General features: G+C 35.7%; 1 protein-coding gene across 1 annotated transcript in view; it reads right to left on the reverse strand.

Annotated features, from left to right (window-relative positions):
* Positions 1-975: 975 nt before the first annotated feature.
* Positions 976-23,806, reverse strand: part of LOC143224767 (homeobox protein engrailed-like) — a 47,895-nt gene continuing 25,064 nt past the window's right edge. The window contains exon 2 of the mRNA XM_076453040.1: positions 976-3,629. Within this exon, the coding sequence (XP_076309155.1) occupies positions 3,292-3,629 (338 nt within the window). The 3' untranslated portion in view covers positions 976-3,291. The remainder of the gene's footprint in view (positions 3,630-23,806) is intronic.

A 23,806-nucleotide genomic window follows, 5' to 3' on the forward strand; every position in this document is an offset into this window, starting at 1 on the left:
TGTACTTGTATGTCAAACCTGTGACATTAATTGAAAATTAAGAGTAGTTGTGGCTGCTAAAATCCACAGTGTAACTCAAATGGACTACCAGTTCAACAACAATAGCCATTTAATTATTATTTCAACATGATCTGTTTGCGTAAGTGAAACATGAATTTAAAAAAAAAAAAAAAGTGAAAACGTTTACATGTTGAATTTCATGTTCTAATTGTGAAACGGTAAAATAGAAAGAGAACTTTGCTTTATCACATGACACGGGGCCCGGCATGGCCAAGCGTGTTAAGGCGTGCGACTCGTAATCTGAGGGTCGCGGGTTTGAATCCCCGTCGCACCAAACATGCTCGCCCTTTTAGCCGTGGGGGTGTTATAATGTGATGGTCAATCTCACTATTCGTTAGTAAAAGAGTAGCCCAAGAGTTTACGGTGAGTGGTGATGACTAGCTGCCTTCCCTCTAGTCTTACACTGCTAAATTAGGGACGGCTAGCGCAGATAGCCCTCGTGTAACTTTGCGCGAAATTCAAAAAACAACAAAAACAAAACATCTTCAATGTACTTTATAGTTAATAAAGCTATTTTCAAATGTGCTTATAACGTTTGTGCTTGCCTATATGAAATAAAAAAAAACTTCATTCGGGTGTTTAAAGATATTTTTAATAAAGCAAAAAAATCCACAGGTTGAAAATTTACAAAACTATATACGTGTTTTAGTCATTAGTACCTGTTACTCGTTTGAATATTTACCCACTCAATGTGTTTCAAGGATTGTCTTTTCTGAACGATCAATCATTGGACAGTTTGAATTATTGGTAAGAGTAGAATGCTAGAAATAGACATTTATTTTTCTCATCTTTGGTAAGATTTTGACTTGAAGAATAACTGAATAAAAACAGTTGAAGTAGAAAGAGCAATATCTATCAGTAAACTGAGTTGTCAGTTTATTAGTTAAAAAGAAATGAAACAACATTTGATGTGATTAATTTTTTTTATTATGCTTACCAAAATGAGTGATTTGGTTATATACATACAAATTAACAAAATCATTTTCGACATAATATTATTTACACCTTGGAGGCACTCTCTCTTGAGTGTTTATATACAGTAAATATGCTATTCCTAGCCTACGAAGTAGATAATTTCATCAAAGATGGAAACTAATAGGGCTTCAAAATCGTTTCGTCTTTCAAGCGAAACTTAATCAAGCTTTGCTCCAATTTACAGAACTTTTTTGTCAGATAATCAGTTACCATAGAAACGAGCTTTCGGTTATCTAAAATACTGAATCTTGAACTTAGCAAATAGCACGTGCAACATGAAGCTTTTAATAAATTCTTAAGTCATGTTTTATGCTACAGATACGTGAATACACAGACATCACGTGCACTGTTAGTTTAAGGCTATATTCTGTGTTACACCTGTATACCAGAAAGACAATTAATATCGTATTTAAGTGAAGATTGTAGTGTTCAAGGCATATACAATATACAATAAATTTTGATCTGTATTGTGCACGCCTTTCTTTGTACGAATGGGTTTTATAAGAGAAGAAGTGTTTTTTTTTTTCGTGATATCACTAAAACATAAAGCTCAATTACGTAAATAGTTGATGTACTGATTCATTATTATAAGCTTTATATCTTATATGTGCTAATTAATCCGATTTTGACCTTTACATGAAGAAGTTAGGTGTTTAAACTGTAGGTTTAAGAAACTAACGAAACACATTTTATAGCATAAAAAATTAGGGACCACTCATTCAAGTATACAAAACACATTAATAGCCTCCCAATCACTATTAAATGTCCCTTTTCAGCTTTTATATGATATACCACACGCTTGTTAGTCAAAAAAAGAAGTCTTCTGGGATGGAAATTATACAGTTATCCTGTGACAAATGAAGGATTGGTAACACTTTTCATTTTTAAAGTCAATCTGACACGTGCTCAATCACGGCCCCAGTGAGTTTTGTATAAAGATTTGTTTGGGGGAACCAGTTTAAGATGCACCACGTGATTCCCAACGAACTGTTATCCAAAACTCATTGATTGTGAAGAGTCAAAACACGAGTGCATATCAGCGCCCCCTGCCGTCTATATTAGGGTATTTATACGAGAGGCTAGACCACTTATAATAAATTTTGTGCCTCTTTAAAATTAAAACTTTACTTTTTGTCAACATTTAGAAATGTTGTATGTTGCGTTGCAAAACTAGTACTTAAGACTATCATTCTTCATTGGAATGAAATACATCTTGATTTCCCGGAGGGTAAAAATTCGAATTTTCTTTGATCCACCGATTATTTTCTTTTTTTGCATTATTGTGTTAATATTACTAAAATTAAAAAGTTCCGATATTTAAAAAAGGCCCAAAATTGCGCTATCCTGACCCTGCTTATTCGAATAATATTTTTCATATTAACACGTTTTTGAAACCAGTAGAAGACGTTGAGTTTTTGAGGAAACAACTGTATGAATTACATTTAATTGACTCCAGTGTTATCGGGAGTTTGTAAAAAGATCGAAATGAAGATTCCATAAATATATAATCGTTTCCTTGTCTTGCACGAAAAACCTCAGTAAATCTGAGAATGAACATTTAATTACTTTGTTCCAAGCTCTATTTATTACTCATAATCAAAGTAAATTAAATCTCTGTTTGTTTACTTCAGCAAAAAAAAACAATTATTTACAAAACATTTTTCACTGATCAGTTTACCGTAAAGGCTAAACCTGGTGTATGGCACAGCCTATTGCACAATAAATACGTATTAATATTTCAAAAGTGCATATCCCTCGAGACAATGCTTTTTGTTATCACTTACATCACCATAGAATACATATATCGAGAAATCTCTTGCGGTTTATTATGTACGTTTACAGGTAAATTCTAGTCTACCAATAAATGACTTAGACGATTTAATTCATTTAGCGTGTGTGTGAATAAAACTACAAGACTTTTGGTGAAGAACAAACTTGTACAATTTTATAATAGCAAAACTATTGTTTTCCTTATAATATCTAAATAGTTCCTTCACGGTTTATATACATATTAAACTTAGCTCAACACAAATCATGGTACGCAACTAGTCTTTCCAACACGAACATAATCACTGTTTCCTGTAAATTAATGTTAGGCTAGACTGGAAACATTTTACATGACCAAGGTCAAACATCCCAAAAAGAACTTGCTTGCTACGTAAAATACGAAACTGTATAAAGAATAAACGGTTTAATAAGTCGTTCTTTACAAACAAACAAAAATCATTTTGTGACTTCGTTGTTTGGGCGATATATTCACGTGGAATTGCTCGAATCTCCGTCTTCGTCGCCCTCGTTACGGACGGGAACGGTACTGTGGTCATACAGGCCTTGCGCCATTAGTTGTAGAGCTAGTGGATTTTTTTCACAGTTGGCCTTTTTAATTTTAGCGCGCTTGTTTTGAAACCAGATCTTAATCTGGGATTCTTTCAGTTGAAGCTTTTGCGCTAAATCTTGACGCCGTTTCTCCGTCAGATATCGATTCTCCTGAAACTCCTGCTTTAAACGGGCCAACTGGTCTGCGGTGAAAGCGGTTCTCGGCCGCTTCTCGTCCGGAGATTTCTTTTTAGTTTTCAGCTTTCGCATCCGGGGTCCTGCAACACATAGAAAAATAAAAACTAAATTTAAAACTTTTTAACTCAGAGTTTATTAACCCATCAATTGTCAACAAAATAAACAAAACTCTCGGTAGAGGAGAGGTTTTTTTTTTGTTTTTTTTCAAGTCACTCCTCTGTGTTAACTCTGCTGGAAAACAGATGATAGTCTGGCATAGAATACTTAGATTCAACGACTGCGTTATTCATAGCTGGTAAATACTACGTTTATATTAAGACTAACAAGCTGTCCAAAAGTTGTTGTTGATTATTTATTTTTTCTCGGATTCCTCTGGTTCAACTTCCAAAATTATTCATGGGCGCCTCAGGTTTTGGCATTTAAACTAAAATGACAATGTCAATAAAACATCGCTCGACGAACAAGGAGCACAGTAGTTCGACGCTGTGATGCCCATCGCAGTGAGAGACGTAATGTACAAATTCGCGGACCCAACCAGCTTAAAATGGGTCCACGGAGACTCTCCTTGAAAGTACATTCGTCTCTTGTCATCCTGCAGCCTACATACCACTGTGGGTGGCATGTCTCACAGCGTCACGCGACAACGATCAACCCTACCCTACACTATCCCCTTAACGAGGGGATTTTTTTTAGTGCGTCTTAAAATCTCTCAATCCTGTCATTTTAACACTGACTCAATTAACCAATTAACGTTGTCCACGTGTATTTAGCTTTGGGCAGGAAGTAGTGACGTGTACAAACACATACACATATCTATATGATATATATATATATATACATATCAGAGTTAATTACATACAAATCATGTTAAACAACACACAAGTATGAAGTTAGTATGCCCATATGCGCTATGTTAACATTCAAGCACAGTTCCAGAAAGATATTGAAACCATCTTGGTTTATTTTCAAACAGATGTGTATTCTTATTAATCGCCACCTAGTGGCGCAGCAGTATGTCTGCGAACTCACACTGCTAAAAATCGGGTTTCAATACCCGTAGTGGCCAGAGCAGAGATAGCCTATTGTGTATTTTGTGCTTATTTTTAAACAAACACATGAGAATAGGTATCCTGTTCCAAGCTTTAATATCAAAACAAATAGTATTTTACTTCCTCTGTTATGTAAAAAAAAAAAAAAAATCACATTGGTTTGGTTCTATAATCGTTAGCGTGTGTCTCACCATCGTTGTTTGTTTTGAGAATTTTTTTGCGCAAAGCTACAGAAAGGGCTATCTGCGCATAGCCACCCCTCTTGCGATGCTCTTCTATCTTAACAAATAGTGGGGTTTCATTTTCACTCTAATAATCAATCCGCAGCTCCCAAGTGTGTCTGTAGCGCGTTGTTAGCCCAAGAAAGTTACTCAGATCACAGTCCAAGCACGCTAACCAATGGGTCACGCCCAGCCCATGTGTGTCAGGAGTGTTTTCAAGTACAAACTAACGTTTTTTATTTCCCCACTGATAGTGCTCAACGAATGAAATGGTAAGTCCACTTGATTCGATTTTTTTTTACTGAAACTTAGCGAGTTGTTTACTTCTACAACTTGTGATATATAAAGAAACTCAGTCTGAGATTACATCGGAGCAGAAATGATGGTTCTCCTCACAAATTGACAAGAACCTGCGTTGCGTTAAACTTACAGAATATTATTTCGTACTTAAAATGGAACATCGTAGTCTACACTTTCATCCGAAAAGGGCCCGGCATGGCCAAGCGTGTTAAGGCGTGCGACTCGTAATCTGAGGGTCGCGGGTTCGCATCCCGGTCACACCAAACATGCTCGTCTTTTCAGCCGTGGGGACGTTATAATGTGACGATCAATCCCACTATTCGTTGGTAAAAGAGTAGCCCAAGAGTTGGCGGTGGATGGTGATGACTAGCTGCCTTCCCTCTAGTTTTACACTGCTGAATTAGCCCTCTAGTTTTACACTGCTGAATTAGGGACGGCTAGCACAGATAGCCCTCGAGTAGCTTTGTGCGAAATTACAAAACAAACAAAACAAACATCCGAAAAGCTGAATATTAATTTATTAAATGGCCCGGCATGGCCTAGCGCGTAAGGCGTGCGACTCGTAATCTGAGGGTCGCGGGTTCGCGCCCGCGTCGCGCTAAACATGCTCGCCCTCCCAGCCGTGGGGTGTATAATGTGACGGTCAATCCCACTATTCGTTGGTAAAGAGTAGCCCAAGAGTTGGCGGTGGGTGGTGATGACTAGCTGCCTTCCCTCTAGTCTTACACTGCTAAATTAGGGACGGCTAGCACAGATAGCCCTCGAGTAGCTTTGTGCGAAATTTCCAAACAAACAAACAAACAAAAATTTATTAAATAAGTATACAGAATTGTTTTGTTCTAAGTTACCTTCTTTTTCTTTATTATTCACTGGTGAAATTTGTACAAAAAGTTTCCTTAATCCTTAAGATTTTCTAAAGCGTTTATTTTCCCATTACCTAAACTATATGCATAACACTACATTTCTGGCTTCGATCTCTCTGGCGACTACAGTGAAACTAGCTCACTGCGCATCTTTGCGTTTGAACGAAAACAGACATTATTTAATGTTTGTTGTTTTTGTTTTAACCCTAATCCAACATACCGTGTACACATATTCAAAATTTTTGCCCCTTCCCCTGTGGTACTGCGGTACGTCTGCGGACTTACAACGCTAGAAATTGAGTTTCGATACCCGTGGTGGGAAGATCACAGATAGCCAATTGTGTACTTACTGCTTAATCACAAACAAACAGATCAAAATAGTTTTTTTCTTGATTTTCGTTAAGACCAATTCGTAGAGACGAAAAAAAAATTGCCATAACATTTCTGAAGACTGTGATATGGAAAAAAAAAATCAGTATTGAGAAACTAAACATTTCTACACTGTTTCTTAAAAAAATGCTAATAAGAAAGAAATTTATATATAGTACAAAGTTATGTTTTGTTTTTAATTTTACTCCTCCAGAACGTCATTTTCCCAATTTTTTTTTCTCAGTATAACACTTTATAGCTTGTACATTTCTTTAATAGTTAGTATTTTCAATGTCATCTAGCACTCCAAGTTTCAACCATAGCAGTTTTGGAACTATTGACTAAAGGGTAGCTAATCAGTCATTGGTATTCCCTGTTTATAAGACTATACTTAACCGAATAGCAGAATTAATTATCACGATTGCAAAGCTGTCATAACTGAAAGTGCATAGCGTGCTCGGTGACACATCACAACTCGAACCTTCACACCTTTTAATCTCTTCTTCCACGTACTAACAGCTAGACTAGACCATTCCCGCTGGTTATATTTTTTTAAGCATTAAACAGTGCTTTCTTTACGTCTTTGTCATCTAATGTCATTTTTTTTACCTGTTTGGATATAAAACGTATACTTTATTTGTTTATTATTATTACACCAATTCATTCAAGATATTTTCAACTTACTTATACCTCGTTTATATTAACCGTACGCTAAATTCGTTAGAAAGAATCAAATAATGCTGAGCTAGTAACGAGAAGACAAAATTAATGCAAAAGCCTAAGCATTTAAAATACAAAAATAGTTTACAGTAAAAAAATCTATAAAAATTGAATAATCATATGGTAACACAATTGTATGGTAAAAGTAGAATATATTTAAACTATTTAGAATGTATTAAATATAATGTAACACATGCCCCATCCCCGGTGGTACATCGATATGTCTGCGGACTTAACAACGCTAGAAATCGGCTTCTGATGCCCATGGTGGGCAAGCACAGATAGGTCATAGTATAGCTTTGTGCTTAACAACAAATAAACACAGTAATAACACAGTTTTCAGCCTTCTATCTTGAAGTATTAGAACCGGGAAGAAAATCATTCGTTCATAGTGCAGTTATACTATAACGTAGGAGAAACCCGGCATGGCCAGGTGGTTAGGGCGCTCGACTCGCAATATGAGGGTCGCGGATTCGAATCCCCACCAAACCAAACATGCTCGCATTTTCAGCCGTGAGAGCGTTAAAATGTGACGGTCAATCTCACTATTCGTTGGTAAAAGACTAGCCCAAGAATTGACCATAGGTGGTGATGACTAGCTGCCTTCCCTCTAGTCTTACACTGCTAAACTAGAGACGGCTAGCGGAGATAGCCCTTGAGTAGAAATTGCGCGAAATTAAAAAACAAAGGCCAAAAAAGTATAACGTTCAAAATATAATTTTGCAGTCTTGAAAATCTTAGCGTAATACACCAAAGGTCCATCAGGTATCTAGTGGACACCACCACGTGGTAGGCCACACAAGAAGATATCCTCAAAGAACGTGCTGACCACTCAGATTTTCTTCTCAAAAGGATGGGACAGTACTCTTTGACAAAAGATTTATGGCCTATTCTTATTAACTTTACATGCGTCTTTTCTAGGAAACCCTAGACCACTGTATTGAAAATCGAACTGCCTTTCAATCATCTTCAAAGAACAACTTTGAAATGTGAACACTATACAAAGTACGCTAGCACTTTCTTCGTATAGTGTTGTTGGGTTTTTTTGTTTTTTTTTAAAGAAGTTATGTTCGGTTTAGTTGGTATTTGCATGCATGTTTGTTCTTCAGTGTACACTGTTAATTGGTCCGATTAACATGCAGATCTGAATGATGGCACGGTTTCATCCCCGTCAAGAAGTAATCAATTTCATCCTAATCTTTGCAGGTTGCTCTCAAAGTAAATACTATTGCCTTGAGATCGAAGTTTCTACCTGACATGAAAGTTTGTCATCGAAGTACAGTTTTCCCCTTTTAAATACATTTGGAAATTATATATGTATAAATAAGTATGTATGTATATTTACAAATATAAATGTGTAAGTTTTTGCACGTGTATGCGCGTGCGTATTTACGTGTATAATGTTACGAGAAGAGAAAAATGGTTCTTCAAACATTTTGCAAAAGAAATAATAACGCTTGTGAACATTTCCTATGCCTAACGTTGTGAACAAATGGTGAATTCACAGAAATGGAAGTAATAAAAAAACGTTATTTTTTTAACATTTCTTCGAGCACTTATTTTGATTTTACAGACACTAACTGGGAAGGATATCCGGTACTTGACCTGAAATTCAAAGAACTCGGTGCCAAAAGATTCTTTTAAAAACGGTAGATAAAAATAATACAGTTAGTAATATCACGAATCACAATAAACAATCTATTTACATTAACAGGCTGGGTGTGGGCGAGTGGTTAGCATATTCGTACTATAATACATCGGTTTTTCTAAAACGCCCTCTGCACTTTGGGGCTATGGAAATGCTGCATTAATGTGACGGCGAATTATCACTACTCTTTCGAAAAGGCATAGCTCAAAATGTAGTGATAAGTGCTGTTTACTAGTTGCCTTTCCTTCAGTCTATCAATTCGAAATTAGGGTCAGCTAGTCTACGTAGCCTTTTTACAGTTTTCACAATGTATTAAAACAATAATTTCTCTTCCATTAATCTTTCGTTCATTGCATTTCTCAAGACAAACTTGGATAGGTCAGTAAACAAACGATTTGAGAAGAAAAGTGGAGGTATTGTTGTACATCACATCAAATGAATGTTACAATTCCATGACGTCACAAATTGTTTATTTCTTTGCTAAATTTTGCACAAAGATATTCGAGGACTATCTGCGGTAGTTGTCCCGAACTTTGAAGCGATAGACTATAGGAAAGGCGGTTAGTGAACACCACTCACCACCAGCTCTTGGACTGATACATTATAACGCCCCCACTTTTGAAAGAGCGAGCATGTGTGGCAACGGAAATTCGGATGCGCTACCCTCAGGTACTTAACGAGTGTCCTAACAAGAGGTCTTACCAGACCACGACGTCACCAAGTCACAGATATTCCTAGAAATTTCTTAACACCACCAGCACTAAAGTCATCAAGAAAAGCCCTCCAGTTGCTCAGCAGTATGTCTGCGGACTTACAACGCTAAAATCCGGGTTTCGATACCCGTGGTGGGCAGAGTACAGATAGCCCATTGTGTAGCTTTGGGCTTAATTCTAAAGAAAAACAAAACTTCTACTTTTAATTTGTAAAATTACCATATGCAATTCGCAAAACTCAAAATACTTCCACTATGTTGCACAATAAAAGTAGTTGATACGTACTAATAAAATTAAACTTGTATCTCAAACGATCCCTATTACATAAAATCTATGTGTGTACATGTGTGGCGTGTATGTATAACATTAATTTCAAATTTTCTCCGTTCTCCTTTTCTCTGTATTTTTAGCTCCACCATACATACACATAACTGTTTATGTCTCGTATAAGTGACAATATTAAACGCACATTCCTATTCAGTTAGAACCTTTCCTGAAAAATGTATCATTCCTCATCGATTGGTAACGATACATATTCGATGAAAATGTTCACGTAGTTTTCAATACAATATACACGATCGTATTCAGTCACAGTGTCGTTAAGATCTTGTACTATCGTGAAGAGACAGAGAACATTGGAGTATAGAAAACAGGTCAAAATAATTCTCCATCAGTATATGTGGGTTCATATATTCTCTGCGGTGGATGGAAGTATCGTTAGCATTAAAACATTTCATTGATTAGTCTAATCATATCCGGGTCTAGACAAGAGATAAACAGGTCTGGTCATTACACCTAATCTCTACATGAAATTAATAACTCGTGAAAATCACAGGAAACGACAACTGCGCAAAACATTCTCAGTTTACAAGTGTGTGTTTTTTGTATATATATTTCGCGCAAAGCTAGACGAAGGTGGTAGGTAGTGAATACTAGAGGGAAGGCAGTTAGTCATCTTCTCCTACCACCAACTCTTGGGCTACTCTTTTACCCAACGATTAGCGGGATTGACCATCATATAATAACGCCCCCATGGCTGAAAGGGCGAGAATATTGGTGTGACAGGGATCGAACCCGCGACCCTCAGGTTGCGAGTAGAGCGCCCTAACTACCTGGCCATGCTCCAAATTTCAAGTAAATTCTTTCAGTCAAGCACGAGTTCCCCAGAACCCCCCTTTATTCCCCATTTGGTGGTCCTAGCGAGATAATTTTAAGAAGCTAAAGAAGCTTACTTTCAACGATCTCTTTCATGCCCATGTTATTGTTCATAACCCTAGAGACCCTTCCGAGCCTCTTTAGCTTACGTATAGCGGCCTAACGTTTTAAAATTTTCCATGATCTGAATTTAAATTATTCTTTGAAGAGCTCCGTACATTCCAATCAAATAAATCAGTACAATCACACCTGAAAGTTCCAAACACTATGACCGTTATTTCTGGGACACTTTCGTCCCTGTTTAGAAACTTTCTTCATGCCAAATTTCAAATAGTTTTGTCAAAAGGTGTGGGATATGTTTAAATATTAAGTAAACATAGGTGGATATGTGCAAGCAAATGTATATACATATGTGTATAGATACACTGCTGGTCAAAGACAAAATATGCATTTTGCGTTGTTAGACTCAACCACCTATTTGATTAGTGCTTTGAAAGATGAAAATAAGAAAAGGGAAAATAAAAAAAAAACTTTTTCAGCATTTAATAAGGAAAATCTGAACACTATGAAATTAGCCTAAATAATAGCTGGTCAAAAATTTGAGACCACACTGAAAGGAAATGTTAATCGGTAAACACGTAAAGAAATTTATTCATTTGTGTTTAAGCATTAGCGTTGTCAACATTTCCCACTGACATCTCCTGTGTTACATTGGGTAAAAAACATGTCAAAGACTAAAACGTTGACAGAGTTTGAACGTGGCAGAACTGTTGAGCTACAAAAGGAAGAAAAGGAAGTTGAAAAGGAAGAATACGATTCGAGGAAATTTCTGAAACTTGGTTAGCTGTCAACAGTGATAAAAGGATTGATTTGTAGCTTCAAAGTTATAAGTTATTCAATAGAGATAGATTTTTTAAAAGAGGTATTCTATGGTAGGAGAGGAATCATTTGGAACTTCCAAGGTATGAGTTATTTAATGCTTTTAAAAGATCTCCTGATTGGGTTAGCTCTTTATAAAAAGGATGAACTGGAAGCTGTTAAGATTGAATGCATAACAATGGTGGTCAAGAGGTTCTTCTAATATGGGTTACGATCGATGGTTACAAGGGTAAAATGGTTTTAATCTGCAGCTTCTGAAAGACACCTGGTCATAAAAATGATGTCAACGAGAAACTGTATAACAAAATCAGGGTTGGCATCAGTAAAATACTGATGCAATAAATTCAGGTTTTAGATACATTAATTAAGACTTTGTGACGGAAAGAGCTTTCCTGAAGTGATTCAGGTTGGTTTTTCTGTAGCAAACGGTAAAAAAAAAACTAAAATGAATTATTTGTTGTATATATTGCTAACCACTAATGAAGATGTGACAGCAAGTATTGAAACAAGTGTGAAACATTTGTAGAAGAGGGATCATTAATTAAATCTGATGCTTTGATACAGGTTGATATTAAAATAAGTTGTGTTTTAGTTGTTAACTTTTTAGGAAACAAATTTTATCGCTATGTTGTTAATGAATTGGGACGGCGAGTTAAAATGTGTCTTCGGACAGATTTTGACTACTTTTCTCTACTAAACTGATTTAAATTCATGATAGATGAGTTCGTAGACAAGAATCTTATGGAACATCAAACCAAATTAACTTACTAAAGGCATAAGGATGCGTTTAGGAAGTTTAGACTGTCAGATTGGTTGAAATATTTTTTAAATCGATCAGAAAGGTAGGGATTTCGTTAAAAACGTTCTTAATAAATCCAAAAATGGTTTATTAAAAGCAGTTGACTGATATTTTAATTATAAACATAAGCAAAATGTCCAAATATGGGGCTGGCAAGGTTTTTTGTTGAAGGCTATGAGATGATATGGCTTCTCTTCAGTTTCTACAAAATAAAATGTTAGCCATATTTCTGACCCTGAAATATTATAGTTCACTTGAACCATGCATATATAAATCTCTATGTAATAAACAAAAACGTGACAAGATTAAAAATATATAAAGCGTAAGCGCCAGATAAGATCTTAAAGAGGGTCAAAAAGGGATATAGTGAGCCATTCTCACTATTATTTTAGGTAAGCCAATAGACAATGGGGCTGGTGCCTTAAGATGGTAAAGTTGTTGACTTTACTTCTGTTTAAATTGGGTGACAAGAGTTGCTCTGGAAATTAGTTAGTGGAAAAAACAAAATAAAGAATCTGATAAAATAAACTTTACAAAATCAGTTAAGGAAATGTAATAATATTAACTCAAGGCCATCGTGAATTCACGTAATTAAAATCGCGTCTTACTAAGTAATTACCTTTTTTCCTGTTATATGGGCACGGACAAGGGGGTGTGAACTTGGTGTTCTTAGATTTTTTCAAAAGGGTGTGATAAATTGCCGAAGAAAAGATTAGTTAAGCACATCACATCGATAGGTTTGTTCAAAAATAGGTTGATTGAACTGTAATATGATTGGACGAAGAAAAGCGAAATGTTTTTTATTAATAGTCATTATTTAGTACCTCAACATCTTCAATACAGCTAGAAGTTTGTTTTGTTTGTCTGTTGAACTTTCACGCAAAGCAGCTCGAGAGGTGTCTGTGTTTATTGTCTCTAATTGTCAAGTGATAACATGGAGAAGAAAGAAGTAAGCTAGCCGACCAACATCACCCACCGCATTTATTTGACTGGTTTTCCAACGAATAATGCACAGCGGTATGTTTGCGGACTTTCAACGCTAAAATCCGGGTTTCGGTACCCGTGATGGACAAATTACAGATAGCCCATTGTGTATGTTTGTGTTTAATTCAAATCAACAGCAACCAAATACTGGAACTGATCGTCACTTATAAAAACACTTTATGGATGAAAGAGCGAGCTCGTTCGGAGCCGGTTACAAATCGAGCAACGTAATCATCAGGCCATGTCAGGTCACGTAATAAAGGCCAAATGAACTGATTTTATAAATCAATAGTTTTAATGTTACCAAAACTTTCTCGTGCGATTATTTTTTGTCTGTTTGTTTGCTTTTGTCGAGTGTATATTAGATTCCTCGTGCAGTAATAACACTGAGGGTAAGAATACGTAGCCTATTACTTACATCCGTTACTGAATGAATGGGTTACAATAAAACGATCATCATTTCTATATAAGATACATAAAATGTTAAGTTACACCAATAGGTAAACAAATAACAAAGAAAAACTTAGTTTTAGATCTAAATATGATGTTCGACTTTCGCTATACAACTCATTTACCCGATTCAATACACTGTAAGAAAAATATATAATGTCTTATACGTCATCTAATTTAACCGTTCCGATTACCAATTAACAAAGACAATCCTTATTACCTATGGTATTTAAGTTATAAAAATATACTTATAAACAATAAAGTTCAATGCTAGTTCGCTCACGATATTCAGTGCATTCTAAATAAATGAGCCCAGTATGACCAGGTGGTTATGACGCTCGACTCGTAATCTGAAGGTCCCGGGCTCGATTCCCCGTCACACCAAACATGCTCTCCCTCTCAGCCGTGAGGACGTTATAATGTTACAGTCATTCCTACTATTCTTTGGTAAAAAAAAAAAAAAAGCATCCCAAAAGTCGGCTGTCTTTCCTCTAGTCTTACGCTGCTAAATTAGTGGCGGCTAATGCAGATAGCCCTAGTGTAACTTTGCCACTGTATTAGCATACAAAAGTACTTTTTTAAAGTATGGTTTGTTTTGAATTTCGCGCAAAGCTATTCGAGGGATATATGCGCTAGTTGTCCCTAATTTAGCAGTGTAAGACGAGAGGGAAGGCAGCTAGTCATCACCACCCACCGTCAACTCTTGGGGTACTCTTTTACCAACGAATAATGGGATTGACCCTCACATTATAACACCCTCACGGCTGAAAGAGCGAACATGTTTGGTGTGATAGGGATTCGAACCCATAACCCTTTGATTACGAGTCGGGTGCCTAAACCGTCTGGCCATGCCGGGCCTGCATTTAAAGAATGCAACTAACTTCCTGCACATATGAAACAACTGACAATTTTTTGCTACAAACAGAGTTTAAAAAGCAGTTGTTGTTTTTTAAATATACAACAAATGCGAAACTAAACCATGATAAACAAAATTTGTATCTAACGAAAGTGTTATTAAATAGCAAATCACTCAGTACAGTTAGTGCCCCTACATATTTCTAAAAACAGGCATTACTTTAACATAAGTTAAAGCTACTTATATTACATATTGAAGATAGATAATGCAATTTATTTCGAAATTGATAATATCACAAACTAAATGCTATATATTTTTGTATGCTTGTTTTAGAGAAATTCCAAAGTAGACTATCTGCTTTCTATATTTCAGGGAATCTAATCCCAGAGTTTAGCGTTGGAAGTCCGTAAACTTGCCATTGAACTACTGGGGAACCATTGAACACAGTAGCAAAAAGTGCTTGGTACATAAATAAATAATAATGTAAATAGAAACATAAATAGATATGTATTAGTTAAAGACAGAGAGAGGCAAAATATTAAACTGTGATCAACTGGCATGACCATAAGTTAAACACTTCTGCTTCGGGTGTATTAAACAGTATAACATTAAGACACTTGCCACTATTTTACCTTTACAGATTTTTCTTAATCTCACCCTCCGTAACAACATCCTACATCTGAAAACAGTGTGCAGTATCTACAAGTTAGCTAAGTATGAGTCTGAGGAAGTTACATTGTTGGTCGGAAATCAAATAAGATATGAAGAAAAGGTGATTGCTGTCATGTCACCCAAGGGTAAAAGCTATCAGTACACACCTAATAATTGACTACCCTTTCAAGTATCTAGAATTATCGTATTTCCTTCCCAATCATTTTTTGCTGGTCAGTATACTTGGTTAAAGTGATACAAGTGAACGTTAGGAAAATCTGAAATATTACAGTTTAATTACCTTCAATACGAAGAAAATAATACCACCCAAGCTTTTCATTACGTTGGTATAATGTATTTAGTTATATTTATTTTCTACTATCATGGTGTAATATGTTTCAGCTATATTCCTTTTTTATTATCAAGGTGTAATGTATTTAGTTATATTTATTTTCTACTATCATGGTGTAATCTGTTTCAGCTATATTCCTTTTTTATTATCAAGGTGTAATGTATTTTAGTTATATTTATTTTCTACTATCATGGTGTAATCTGTTTCAGCTATATTCCTTTTTTATTATCATGGTGTAATGTATTTTTGCTATATTTATTTTCTACTATCATGGTGTAATCTGTTTCAGCTAGATTCATTGTTTATTATCAAGGTGTAATGTATTTTAGTTATATTTATTTTCTACTATCATGGTGTAATCTGTTTCAGCAAGATTCAATTTTTTATTATCATGGTGTAATGTATTTAGTTATATTTATTTTCTACTATATGGTGTAATCTGTTTCAACTATATTCATTTTTTATTATCATGGTGTAATGTATTTTTGCTATATTTATTTTCTACTATCATGGTGTAATCTGTTTCAGCTAGATTCATTGTTTATTATCAAGGTGTAATGTATTTTAATTATATTTATTTTCTACTATCATGGTGTAATCTGTTTCAGCAATATTCATTTTTTATTATCAAGGTGTAATGTATTTTAGTTATATTATTTTCTACTATATGGTGTAATGTGTTTTAGCTAGATTCATTGTTTATTATCATGGTGTAATGTATTTTAGTTATACTTATTTTCTGCTATATGGTGTAAACTGTTTCAGCTAGATTCATTGTTTATTATCATGGTGTAATGTATTTTAGTTATATTTATTTTCTACTACATGGTGTAATCTGTTTTAGCTAAGCTAAATGCTCATTTTTTATTCTCAAGGTGTAATGTATTTTAGTTATATTTATTTTCTACTATATGGTGTAATCTGTTTCAGCTATATTCCTTTTTTATTATTATGGTGTGATGTATTTTAGCTATATTTCTTTTCATTATCATAATCTGTTTTAGCTATATTTTATTTCTATTTTTCAGGGAGTAATCTGTAAGCTTTCTAGTATTCATCAAATCCATCTCTTTAAGGTCTTGAAAACAATGTATAGTTAGTTATTTCTTCTGAAAGGATGAGATATTTAAACAAAAATTTCAGTTGAAAAGTTAAACATATAAAAATTCAGTATAGCATCTGAGGTTCAAGACCTAAGTATTGTAATAAAGATGAAATCTATGTTAGCCAATAACAACCATCTACGAGATAGTTTTCACTACGCAATAAAATAATTTAGGTGTTTTTATTAGGAATTCCGAAAATGAAGGTGGATGAGGGTTTATTTGTTTTTCGATTTCACGTAAAGCTGCACGAGGACTATTTGCGCTAGCCGTCCCTAATTTAGCAGTGGAAGACTAGAAGGAAGGTAGCTAGTCATCATCACCTACCGCCAGCGCATGGCTTTTACCAACGCATAGTGGGATTGACTGTCACATTATAACTCCTCCACGGCTGTAAGGTCGATCATGTTTGGTGTGACGGGGATTCGAAACCACAACCCTCAGATTACGAGTCGAATTCTTTAATCCACCTGGCCATGCCAGGCCGGTGAATAAGGGACAAAAAGTGAATTGGAAGTGGCAAAACCATGTTACACAAAGACTGAATCTACAAATACTGAAAACACAATTCTCAAAGAAAAAAAAATAGAAAAAATTATATTTTAAAATATCGTAACTTAAAAAAAATAAACTCAATGAAAATTAGAAAATCTTTTATCGCCGAAATAATACGTGAGAATATTGTTTAAAATAGTTATGTTGGGAGTGATCTAGAATATGATACAAAATTAGGTAAAACTATAAGGATAAACGTTTGTTTTAAAACAAAACCTCATTGGGTCATCTCCTGTGTCGACCGTGAAGAATCGAACACCGAATTGTAGGGTTCTAAGTCCGTAGACTTCCCGCTGTCAGACCGGGGTGACTCTGATAATTGGGAATATTGATTTATATAGTTGGCATAGAAGATGTTCTAAAACAAAGAAGAAGCAAATTCATTTAGAATATCAAAGCGTTTAGGATACCAAGGCGTGTTGTGCGCGCCTGACGGCTTATCCACCTTTTTTATGGAACACACTAAATGAGGTTTAGAAGAAACGAAGAACATATTCCTATAGTTATCAATAATTCCTGATCCAGTAAAGCAACATCTATAGATTAGAACTAATAATTAAACCAGTATTTAATGTGGTTTATTTAATATACTGATCTAACAAGGAACATGCGCTGTCATAAAATAAAAACATGTAACGATTACAAGCCACTAAATCAGTTTCGCTTTTATCAATATTATCGGTTATATACGTAACTGGAAAATAAATCATTAGCACCTGAGCTTTATAAACCACCGTAAAAAAAGATTTAGACCCTTAGTAAATAAACTGTTTGCATAAAACCAGTTAAGTGTTTGTTATAAAGTACTATAAATTTAATAAATATAAGTTTTACATTCATAACCAAACTGTGGGTTACATTTTCTATATCCATACTAAACCCTGTGGCTGTAAGTTGTTGTTAGCATCTATCACATTTATTCAGTCTACAACACAAGCATACACTTCTTTATGTACGAATAATGTTTATCACGTACATCTAAAGGTATGAATAATCTGATATTGGACATCTTGCCACGCCCGTCTTTGTTACCATGGTAACGATGGATTGGTAGTCACAGTATAATTAAACCACCTCCGACAACATATCGTGTTTGCTTCATCACGCTATTAAGGTTCATAACTTGGTGCAGCCAAAAAGGGCGTTTCTAAAGGTAATACAGGTGCCTCTTTTGAAATGCTTAAGTGACCGTAGAACTCTCCCAGAGTAACCGTGGAAAGGGAAAGCTCTTGGAAACATTCGACAACACAATGTCGGACAGAAGCAATGACAGCTAAATGCATATGTTTAGATTCCATGCGAGTAGATGGTAATTTGTGGCTCTATGAACATGATTTTTGTACAGATAATCAGTAATAAACACTAAATTACATATGATTCTCAAGAACTTACGAATGCATGAGAGAAAAACGTATAACTTGTGAACACAACACAATAGTTGTTAATATTCACTAAAATTAATTCTGAAATAGTTACTACTCTATAGTGTAAAACGCTGAGGGTTAAAATTTATTAGGCCCGGCATGGTCAGGTGGGTTATGGTGTTCGAGTCGTAATCTGAGGGTCGTAGTTCGAATCCCCGTCGCACCAAACATGCCCTCCCTTTAAGCCGTGGAGGAGTTATTATGTGATAATCAATCCCACTATTCGTTGGTAAAAGAATAGCCCAAGAGTGGGCGGTGGGTGGTGATGACTAGCTGCCTTCTCTCTAGTCTTACACTGCTAAATTAGGGACTGATAGCGCATGTAACCCTTGTGTAGTTTTGCGCTAAATTAAAACAATAATAATAAAATTATTAAAGTGAGAATATTAAAAAATTCGAAACATGAAAAATAATTTTTAATTACTTTCAAGTTATGGAAAAAATTTAGAGAGAAACCAAATGATATTTGTACGAACAGGGTTTGTTTGAGGTCCTTCGTACAACACAAGCATTAATAGCTAAAAAGTACTAATATACGTTTCTTTCCTTGGCTGCTTCCTGGTTTGACGTGTGCGTTTCGAACAAGTTTTACAGATGTAATATCCCCAACGATTTCGATTGTTATGAGCACAGAAATTTTCCGTATGAGCTAATAAACAATGAAAAATACTGGCAATGGTCTTTTTTCTTTTTTTTTTTTACTTAAAACCTAATAATAAATATCTCGGTTTTATACAAACTTCCATCATTGTTTTATAGTATTGATTAATTTGTTTGTTTTGAGTTTCGCGCAAAGCTACACAAGGTCTGTCTGCACTAGTCATTCCTAATTTTGCAGTGTAAGACTAGAGTGAAAGCAGCTAGTCATTACCACCAACCGCCAACTCCTGGACAACTCTTTTTACTAACAAATAGTGGGATTGATTGAAATATTATAACGCCCCCATGGCTGAAAGGGCGAGCATGTTTAATGTGATAGGGATTCAAACCCGCGACCCTCAGATTACGGGTTGGCCGTATTGTATACGACTGATGTAAGTTATAGTACATTATTATAACTATTTACTAACATATGTATATACTGACATTGGGCGCAAAGTATAACCAACCATGTTAGAAGAGGTCTTCCCTTGTTGTCTTTTTGTTGTTGTTGTTGTTGTTTAATTCAGTTTCCAGCTTCAATTATCTGTTCCAAATGATATTATTATTTATTAGCAAAATGGTCAAACTGAAATTTCCATGAACGTTAACAAAACGGTCAGTAATAACTTCGTAACCTAGAATAAATAAATTCCTTCGATTCTAAATATTAATGGTGTTGGAAGCTTTCTTTATTTTCAATTGCTGTAATTCTATAGAGACTTACACATTAATAAAGAATAATATACAATAGAAATAAATAACATATACTGGTCACACCATTACAGATTGTCTTGCGAAATTGGCGGGATTAATATATGCGGAAAAACAACATATTTTATTATTTCAGTTGAAAATAGGTCTCATGAAGCAAACTGAGGTATTTATAAATATCGATGCAAACGAATGTATCTGTAAGCGAGCTATAAATACCTTCAGGATGGAATAATAACTGATTTATTCAATCTGGGCAACAAATGGCAGACCTCTTCAGAGCGCCATCTATGGTTCATCGTGTCAATAACAATCGTAATTACATCAGTCAAACATTTTTTATCTGTTATGTGTTGGCTGTATCGCATAACACATTAAATTACAGTTGTGTCACAAGTGAATACCGTGATTCCCTTACGGTGATATCACAGTATAAAACCAATGTGCTAGGTTGTTATTAACACTAACCTTACATACGACACATTTATTCTGCCGTTGTCTCTATAAATTCCCGAGAGATTTAAATAACCGTTCAGCGATCGACGGTGGTCATCATTATACTCACTCTTATGCAACGATTTCTGTTATTGGAGCTTAACATTAAATCCCAGTGCTCTCACTACCCCTAGCACCAGTGTAAAGTGAGTGTGGTGTGGGATAGATGAGCACACTCAACCATAATTAGCTTATTTTTACATTTTATTTTTCTGTAAACTTGGTCGTCAAAGCCATGTTCACCTGACGCTTCTCACCACTTCTGCTTCGATTTATACGGTGTTTTCAGGGTCAGGAGTTCAACGTGGCACATTCATTCACAAATTTCTTAAGTGTACAACAAATCTTACATGCTTACATTCTTTAACTCTCTCCCTCCCCATTTTTTTTTTATGAAGGGGAGATAAAAAGGTAACACAAGAACAAAAAATATTTTCACACAGTTCAATTTATATTAGATAAAAAGGTAACACGAGAACAAAAGAAATACTTTCACACAGTTCAACTCATATTAGATAAAAGGTAACACGAGAACAAAAGAAATACTTTCACACAGTATAACATATATTGTCCCCCGCTAATACAGAGGTAAGTCTACGGATTTACAACACTCCAGCCAGGGGTTCGATTCCTCTCGGTGGACTCAGCAGATAGCCTCATGTAGCTTTGCTGTAAGTACAGGTGTCATAGGTATCATTATTGGCCATTAATGTTTTTTTTTCATTTTAATAACCTGTTTCTGGAGAATTAACTGCATTTTTTTTGCTTATAAGTGAAAAATTGGGAAGCTAATTTTAAATTACTTGTCAACAAATAAAGACTGGCTGAGCTTTCGAGAGCTAATCTTATACACACAAAGCTGCAGGATTTGAAATTAAACAACAGATGTGCCACAAAATTTACTAGTTTTAACGATATTCTGGCGATAAACTTTGATTTCAAAGCCAGCTTGAAATAATAAACCTTTAAAAGGTAAAAATACAATATTAAGGAAATTACCCACTTCAGACCTCGCTTTTCCTTTATCAGAAATTGTCTCTTTGTTTTTATCTCATTATGCAGAGAGCCCTCAAACATTTTTAAAACGCTATTCAGAGGTCGTATTATATAGGAAGTGAATGTCTTAAAAAATTGAAACTTTTTCTGTCAATTAAAAACATTATAAAAGTTATTGAATGTAATGGCTTTTGATTAATAATGGGTGTAGTTGAAGTCCCTTTGACCTTAATTGAAATTAACCGTCTTAATGCTTAAGTACAAATCTTTGTAGTTTATTAGAATAAAAAATTATGGTTGGTGCCCTCTTCCTGATTGCGATAATATCTCAAACCTATGATTGGTGCCCTCTTCCTGATTGCGATAATATCTCAAACCTATGGTTGGTGCCCTCTTCCTAATTGCGATAATATCTCAAACCTATGGTTGGTGCCCTCTTCCTGATTGTGGTAATATCTCAAACCTATGGTTGGTGCCCTCTTCCTGATTGTGATAATATCTCAAACCTATGGTTGGTGCCCTCTTCCTGATTGTGATAATATCTCAAACCTATGGTTGGTGCCCTCTTCCTGATTGCGATAATATCTCAAACCTATGGTTGGTGCCCTCTTCCTGATTGTGATAATATCTCAAACCTGTGGTTGGTGCCCTCTTCCTGATTGTGATAATATCTCAAACCTGTGGTTGGTGCCCTCTTCCTGATTGTGATAATATCTCAAACCTATGGTTGGTGCCCTCTTCCTGATTGTGATAATCTCTCAAACCTATGGTTGGTGCCCTCTTCATGATTGTGATAATATCTCAAACCTGTGGTTGGTGCCCTCTTCCTGATTGTGATAATATCTCAAACCTATGGTTGGTGCCCTCTTCCTGATTGCGATAATATCTCAAACCTATGGTTGGTGCCCTCTTCCTGATTGTGATAATATCTCAAACCTATGGTTGGTGCCCTCTTCCTGATTGTGATAATATCTCAAACCTATGGTTGGTGCCCTCTTCCTGATTGTGATAATATCTCAAACCTATGGTTGGTGCCTCTTCCTGATTGCGATAATATCTCAAACCTATGGTTGGTGCCCTCTTCCTGATTGCGATAATATCTCAAACCTATGGTTGGTGCCCTCTTCCTGATTGCGATAATATCTCAAACCTATGGTTGGTGCCCTCTTCCTGATTGCGATAATATCTCAAACCTGTGGTTGGTGCCCTCTTCCTGATTGTGATAATCTCTCAAACCTATGGTTGGTGCCCTCTTCCTGATTGTGATAATCTCTCAAACCTATGGTTGGTGCCCTCTTCATGATTGTGATAATATCTCAAACCTGTGGTTGGTGCCCTCTTCCTGATTGTGATAATATCTCAAACCTATGGTTGGTGCCCTCTTCCTGATTGCGATAATATCTCAAACCTATGGTTGGTGCCCTCTTCCTGATTGTGATAATATCTCAAACCTATGGTTGGTGCCCTCTTCCTGATTGTGATAATATCTCAAACCTATGGTTGGTGCCCTCTTCCTGATTGTGATAATATCTCAAACCTATGGTTGGTGCCCTCTTCCTGATTGCGATAATATCTCAAACCTATGGTTGGTGCCCTCTTCCTGATTGCGATAATATCTCAAACCTATGGTTGGTGCCCTCTTCCTGATTGCGATAATATCTCAAACCTGTGGTTGGTGCCCTCTTCCTGATTGTGATAATATCTCAAACCTGTGGTTGGTGCCCTCTTCCTGATTGTGATAATATCTCAAACCTATGGTTGGTGCCCTCTTCCTGATTGTGATAATCTCTCAAACCTATGGTTGGTGCCCTCTTCATGATTGTGATAATATCTCAAACCTGTGGTTGGTGCCCTCTTCCTGATTGTGATAATATCTCAAACCTGTGGTTGGTGCCCTCTTCCTGATTGTGATAATATCTCAAACCTATGGTTGGTGCCCTCTTCATGATTGTGATAATATCTCAAACCTGTGGTTGGTGCCCTCTTCCTGATTGTGATAATATCTCAAACCTGTGGTTGGTGCCCTCTTCCTGATTGTGATAATATCTCAAACCTATGGTTGGTGCCCTCTTCCTGATTGTGATAATCTCTCAAACCTATGGTTGGTGCCCTCTTCATGATTGTGATAATATCTCAAACCTGTGGTTGGTGCCCTCTTCCTGATTGTGATAATATCTCAAACCTATGGTTGGTGCCCTCTTCCTGATTGCGATAATATCTCAAACCTATGGTTGGTGCCCTCTTCCTGATTGTGATAATATCTCAAACCTATGGTTGGTGCCCTCTTCCTGATTGTGATAATATCTCAAACCTATGGTTGGT

Source organism: Tachypleus tridentatus, chromosome 9 (assembly GCF_004210375.1).
Source record: "Tachypleus tridentatus isolate NWPU-2018 chromosome 9, ASM421037v1, whole genome shotgun sequence".
Classification (NCBI taxonomy): Eukaryota; Metazoa; Arthropoda; class Merostomata; order Xiphosura; family Limulidae; genus Tachypleus; species Tachypleus tridentatus.